Source organism: Mesitornis unicolor, unplaced genomic scaffold, assembly GCF_000695765.1.
Source record: "Mesitornis unicolor isolate BGI_N332 unplaced genomic scaffold, ASM69576v1 C13634615, whole genome shotgun sequence".
Lineage (NCBI taxonomy): Eukaryota > Metazoa > Chordata > Aves > Mesitornithiformes > Mesitornithidae > Mesitornis > Mesitornis unicolor.
This window is the reverse complement of record NW_010223349.1, coordinates 1-6,818: the sequence shown is the minus strand read 5'-3', so window position 1 is coordinate 6,818 and position 6,818 is coordinate 1. Positions and strand designations below refer to the sequence as shown.

The window sequence follows — 6,818 nt, the reverse complement described above, 5'->3', positions numbered from 1 at the left end:
CCCGCCCCGCCCCGAGCGGGGCGGACACTCCCGCGGGCAGGGGAACGATGGCCCCGCCGTAGCTCCCAGACCTGCGGATAGGGGTTGAAGCAAAGAGCCCGTAGTTACATCTCCTCGTTTTTGCAACCCGGAGCCAGGGTGCTGCTGCGTTTCTCGCGTCTTTCCCCATGAACGAAGAGGAGCGGCGCTGCCTTTTGTCCTTGCCTTGTGCATCCCACACACCCATCTTTAGGAAATCATCCGCAAGCCCTGGTAGGTAATTCCCAGAAGTTAATAAATCCAGGCAGGAGCCGGTAATATAGACACAACTCGGTACAAGTCCCTTATCGTTAGACTTTTATGAAAACTCCCCAGCAAAGTCAACACCCGGCAGACACCCGCGGGATACAGAACCTGGCCTCTGCCTCCGCTTTCTGTCTGGATGACACACGGGTGTTGTAAAGTCACCTTCACCCACAGGGATCCCACCCCGGCTGTGCTGGACATACTGGTACGTGTATGAGGAGTGATGATTTGGCATTAAGCAACTCGCTGTGCAGTTGAAACATGGGAGGAGGAAGCACAGAAGCCTGGGGCAGCAGCGGGGCACTCACCAGCAGCTTTCCCAGCATGGCTGTATTTGTTGGGCTCACATTAACTTCAGCTGAACGGTTCTGCTGGATTTAATGAAGAAAAAAAAAAGGTGATTCCTCTGGTGCCATGGAGTCCTCGAACGCTGCTCAGAAGACACCAACCTGCTCCAGGCAGCACACAGCACCACAGTCCCACACATTAAAAACTAACCAAGTGTGTTTGCTCAGCTCCATCCCATCCCATCTTCTGGGAGGGGTCAGCTGCAGCACACATCAGGAGGAACCCAACCTTCAGACGAGCCTCTGGTGGTTTCCCACGCTGAACCACGAGCATCAGGGCCAGGAAGGAGAAGCCGCAGCAGCAACAATTACATCAGTTTAAACACTTGGAGTACACCTGAACTTTAACTGTGGCTGACCTGGCTTGAGCTCTCAAAAAGATAAATTGAAAAATTAAAATATTCTCTCAACTTGTCACAGCTGCCTCATCATTTTCCCCAGAAGAGACAGTAAAGATGGGAAACGTAATCTGAAAGAACTGAGGTGAAGCCTTCTGAAAGAAGCAGCTAGCAGCACCCAGGATTTTTTCTTCTTGGAGCTTCATGAGCATATGCCAGATTGGGAGTTAAGTGTACACCATAAAATAATTTAAGAGCACGTATGTCCATAAAGGCCGAAGAAAATGACGAAGTAGCAATAATTACAGATATGAACAGAGGGACCACCATTAAAAGCCATAGCATAGGACAGAATCAGCAGCCAGTTAGATTTTGGCCTAACACCTTTGCAGTGGTCAATCAAAAGCAGCCGAGTGACATTAGCCACAGAGCACAGTTCTGTATCACCTCACTGCAGGAGCGAGGCCTCAAGCACAGGAAGGACGCTTGCTTCGGCCCCAACCACCATCCTGGGTGCTTTGAGACTGACTGATATCAACTGGCCTGGCTATTGCCATCCAGCTCTTTGAGCACTTTATTTCCAGAAGACACCTCCACTTGCACTTCATCGCGCATTTGCAGTCCCAGTGCTGCTTTTGCGCACCAGCAGCTGAGAAGAGCGGAGTTAACTGGCATGTGGGGAGGTGATGGTTCACTGCAAACAGATGACTGACACAGGGCCAGCTGAAGAAATGTGCATTGAAAAGATCCTCCAAGGAAAAAGCTTTAAATGCAACCAACCAAGTTTTCTCACACACAGTATGTTCAACCATACAATATGCAATGACTCATGGCAAGTTAAAAATGTATTTATAGTTGCATTTCTTTTAAGTCATGCAATGACAATATATTGCAAGTATGACCTCAGCAGAAATGAAGAGAATCAGTGTTTTTTACTACAAAGCTGGGAGGAGGTGTGGGGAAGTCTCTCCACAAAGGGATGAGTAAGTATTTGGAAACCACGAATCAACTCACACAATCCAAGATCCTGAGCATTTAATAAAAGTAAGTGGTGATTTTACTACCCCAGGGTTTTTTTGCCACTAGCACGGCAAAGATAACAGACACAAAGAACTGATAAAATTTTTTTTATTATTCACTTTTGAATTCTTTTACACTTTCCTGATTATTTTGTGTAAGGTGAAACTAGAACTGTTTAAAAGACATACACAAATCTAGTACATCAATAACCAGGTATTTCTTTTTGCTATACTATTCTCACAACCACGTGTGTGCTAGGCAATATAACCGTCACAGAAGCAAACTTTAGGCAGAATACTGGTCAGTAAAAACAAAGCAAAAAGAGCTACCAGATATACAGACAGGCTCGGTTCCACATTCACTACTGCATTTATCAAGCGCCAAGTATTAACTGCACAATTTGTTCAGCTAGTAGAGGGGAGTTTTAAAATCAGTGCATGAAATTCTCTTCAGCAGACAGATGGACAGACAAACAGATGGATCCTATACCTAAGTGGAATGTGAAGGTAGGGGGATGATACCGCGAGACTGATAGGTGACTATTCCTAATCTTCTCCACTGCATTATTCACGCAACTCTTATTAGGCTTTATTTAATGGGACATGTTTGAAACATAACTAGGTGAGGACATTTGGAGCTCAAATATTACAAGTGTTACAAATGTGTAGGTCTGCATTCCAGTACAATAAATAGGAAATCCTGGATATTTGAACCAGATCCTGGTACTACCAAAAAATGGCAGACAAGAGCTGAAGACTGCAACAGCACTGGCAGCTCTCAAACATCCAAGAAAGAAACCTGTCCTCAAGCAGACACAGGTCTCACCCACCACCAAAGAAAGGATGACGCATATGTGGGAGTCCAAAATTGCTTTAATGGAGTTTTAACAGGTGAGAGGGTCAAGGATGAAGAGAGTCCAATGGGAGAAAAATTTCTGTAAAGTGAACTTAAAGATGGCTCAGTTGATTACTTAAGAAGTTTTCAGGATAAATTATAAATGGGAATACCATGGAGATTTTGATTCACCTAAGAGTAAAGTAATGCAAAAGTGGCAGATCACTTCATGGTATCATCCAAACTAATAAGGCCATTCAAAAAATTGAATCTTCTCCTATTGCAAGTCCATGGTAGCGAACCAAGAATTCTCACTACTGAAGAATGTCTAAGGTATAATTAGGAAAGTTATTGCTGTGGGAAGGGGCTTAGTCATGCATGTTCTATGAGCATGAAAGCACTTTTAGAAGTCAAATCCCAGTTATCTGCCAGTGTAAAGAATTTGGAAATCAAGCTGCTAGCTCCCCCATTATCCTCCTCCCCAAAACAAACCCCAAACCCAGAAAGATAAGACTGACAAAGTGAGCTTTTGACTGGAAGCTGTGCCTCAGACTTGGTTACAAATGTCTACAGAGCGTGCCTGTTCAACTAACCCATAGCAGTGTCACTAACTGGAATGCCATACGTCAGATTGTTTTCCTTCCATGCCCCAGTGTCACAATAGAATCTCTATAACTTTCTGTACAACTTTACAACAGAATTGTACTTCGACTATTTTGGTGCCAAATTAAGCTTGCCAGAGTTACGTAACTGATGTCTACTTTTCTACCAATAAGTTTTGTAAAGTCAATTGCAAATCACAAAACCCATAATCACAGTGTTCAGTTAAAAATATAAACACGGTAATCATAACTGTAAATGTTCATAATAGGAAAGTTCGGAATGCCATTATAATAACCGACCTCCGCTTTAAGTACACAAAACACTAACCAACCGGTTTTACCCCACAGACAGTTTTTGCTACGTTGAGGTTGTGAAAGTCGATGTACTATTCTTCTTGCTTGTCGCACAAAGGGATATATGTGTAGGATACGGGGTGACATTGAACATATAGTGAAGCGTGACAGCCATTAGTTCTCTCCCTCCCCAGCATCCCCTTCATCTCCCTGGTTTTCCGACGTCCATAGCTGTAAGAAAATACAAACATATGTTTATGTTGAAAGCACACCATTAATTACAATTGTCAGGAAAGGGAAGACAGCATAGTTAGCAGTAGCTGTGCAATTTTCTCAGAAAATTTCTCATTACAGAACTGAACTGAACAGTAAACCTACAGAATAATGAACCAGAAAACGGGCAGAGGATTACAAGTAAAAAGCCAGCAAAAGTTTGCAAGCTCAACACAAAGAAAAGCCTCAGAAAAAGCTTTTAATGGCACAGAACTACCCAAGTCTTCAGAAACTGAGTGCCACTGAGTGGAGTCCAGCAGCCTAAAGAAGAGCGAGCACACAGTGCAGTGGTTTGCCCCACAGTACTTACAGTGAGGTTGTCCCTAAGCAGCTGCATGATGAGAGTGCTGTCTTTGTAAGACTCTTCATTCAGCGTGTCCAGCTCTGCTATCGCTTCATCAAATGCCTAAAAATACGCAAGACAGCACTTTCACACCCTGCTCTCTGAATTAACTCCCGCTTACACAGAGCTTACGAATTTGCCACATTGCTACTCAAATTCTGTGACAAAAGCTTCCAGTATTTTTCTTTACCACCAAGAGAAGAAATGCAAACCAAAGTGAGCACCAGATCACCAGTGGGAAAACAGAAGTCTTCAGGGAGGTCCAGATGAAAGCCCAGAACAACTTTACTACCATGTCAACACCAAATACTGAAATGGGAAGCGTGCTCTATCTCATACATGATCTCATGAATGAATCACACAGCTTGAAGTCAGGTTTAACAACAACACTTAAAAGCAATACTTTCATTAAAAATGAAACAGCCTCACTGTTCTGATCTGGCAGTAAAAGACAAAGGTACCATTAAATTGATATATGTATTTCATGTCAGTAGGAAAGAAAATGGAAGACAAGGGTTTTCTGACGGTGGGGTGGAAGGTTTTGGATTTCTTTTCAAAACAGCATAGGAAGTCAGGTATGTTCCTCTAGAGATTAACAAAACCATTCTTCCTATTGATCTGATACACATGAAAGCCCATGCTGCAAGACCGAAAGCCATGAGTAAGTGCCATTTCTTCATTCAGGTTTCAAACAGAAGTAAGCATATTAAGTAAAAAAGCAGGAGCAGCAGCTTTGGACAGCAAAACATTATTTGTTACAAAGATTATTAAAGTGCATGCTAAAAACACAAAGATTCACCTAATGCCATATTATCCAAATTACGACCAGGAAACATTCACAGATGCAAAAAGCTCCATTTAGATGACTCTTAATAATATTTTAAAGAAAAACCTAAGTCAAAAATAATGAGCTGTCTCTTTGGCCAACCCATCACACAAGCTCTTTTTGGTCTCTGCATAGAAAATCACACACACATACAGATACACATGAACATTTAGGGCTACAACTGCAGTCACAAAGACAACACTTCATGTATTTACTAAGTGGTCAAATTGAAGCAAATATTTCAAAGTGGTAAATTATTTCAAGTGTTTTCAAGTTTGACACAAGCATACTCAAAAGAGAATTACATAGATATAAGAAGAGGCAATTTGTCTCCCCTTTCACCGGGCTGCACTAGTAAATTAACTTTTCTTAAAGCTAAGCCCGTCTAGCTAACTTAACTGAAAACATACTACAATGAAAATAATTTAAAGATGACAGCATAATCATCTATAAAGCACTACTGCAACCATGCAATTACCTCCTTAGCCTTCACAAAAACTGGTAGTATGAAGAGTCTGCTTACCGTCTTTGCCAGATTACAGGCTTTTTCAGGAGAATTTAGAATCTCATAGTAGAAGACAGAGAAATTTAGAGCCAAACCAAGTCGAATGGGGTGTGTTGGCTGCATCTCTTTCTTGCTAATTTCAAATGCCTCCTGGTAAGCTTGCTGAGAGTTTGCTACCGTTGCTGAAAGAAGTCATTACAATCATATTAATGCACAGTACATCACTGCACTTCACAGGGGAAGCAATTACATTCTTGGCCTAGACTATTGTGCCACCAGAAATTCGTATTACATACACACAGACACTTCTTTTAATATTTTTAGATGTAAAAGCCTACCACTGGCTGAACTATTAAGGTGGAAATATTTGTTCAGGTAAAGCTTTGAGCTATGGAAATTAAATTCAACTTTTTAAGAGTCTTAAAATGAAAGATATTCAAAATAATGTCAATCAATCTGAATGCACAAAAGCTCTACCTAAGTCAAAGTGTACTGTGATTAAACACTCAGTTCCAGCCTAGATGAAGAAGTAGCAGTCCTGAATAATAAATTCAGAAAAAAAAATATATGGGGAAGAAGAGGTATCTAAACTACCTATTTAAATGGAAGGAAACAATCCGCGGGTAGGTCAAGAACTTTATATCTCAGTTTGGGGTTTCAGAGGAAAGACAGCAATCCCTTCCTGGCTAATGGGTAACAATAAGCTTCAGAATAGCATCACTAAGTTTGCAAGACACAGACTACATCAGACACTCATCAGGAATTCAGGCACAGTTCAGCATTGATTTAACATTTCAGGATTAACTGGCTTAGGACCCAGTAACCCAACATCCCATATTTGCATGCAGAAAGCTTGCAAACAGTGAAGATTTGTGTACTAAATTCATATTTTAAACAAGAGATAATAAGAACAAAGTATTTTCCGTGAGGAAAAAAAGCATTCTCCAGGAAAAGGATTTTACACTGCCAAATATGCTTGAAAATTCAGAGGTCAAGGGCTGCAAGCAGAATTTGACTGGTTTGATGAATGTCTGTGAATCATTTCTATAATCTCAGTGAAGTCTCTCTCTAAAAGCACCTTGCATTGTACCCATCTTCAATACAACAGAGCAGTAGCAAAATAGTTGTCCTGGTTTGAGCTAAATAGAACT

General features: G+C 41.5%; 1 protein-coding gene across 1 annotated transcript; it reads right to left on the bottom strand.

Annotated features, from left to right (window-relative positions):
- Positions 1–2,084: 2,084 nt before the first annotated feature.
- On the bottom strand, positions 2,085–5,849 carry LOC104535207 (14-3-3 protein beta/alpha-like; the record flags this gene model as incomplete). The annotated part of the gene is made up of 3 exons (XM_010193304.1): positions 2,085–3,951; positions 4,304–4,399; positions 5,686–5,849. Coding segments are annotated over 3 exons (317 nt in total), but the record flags the coding sequence as incomplete, so codon positions are not given.
- Between the last annotated feature and the right edge of the window lie 969 nt (positions 5,850–6,818).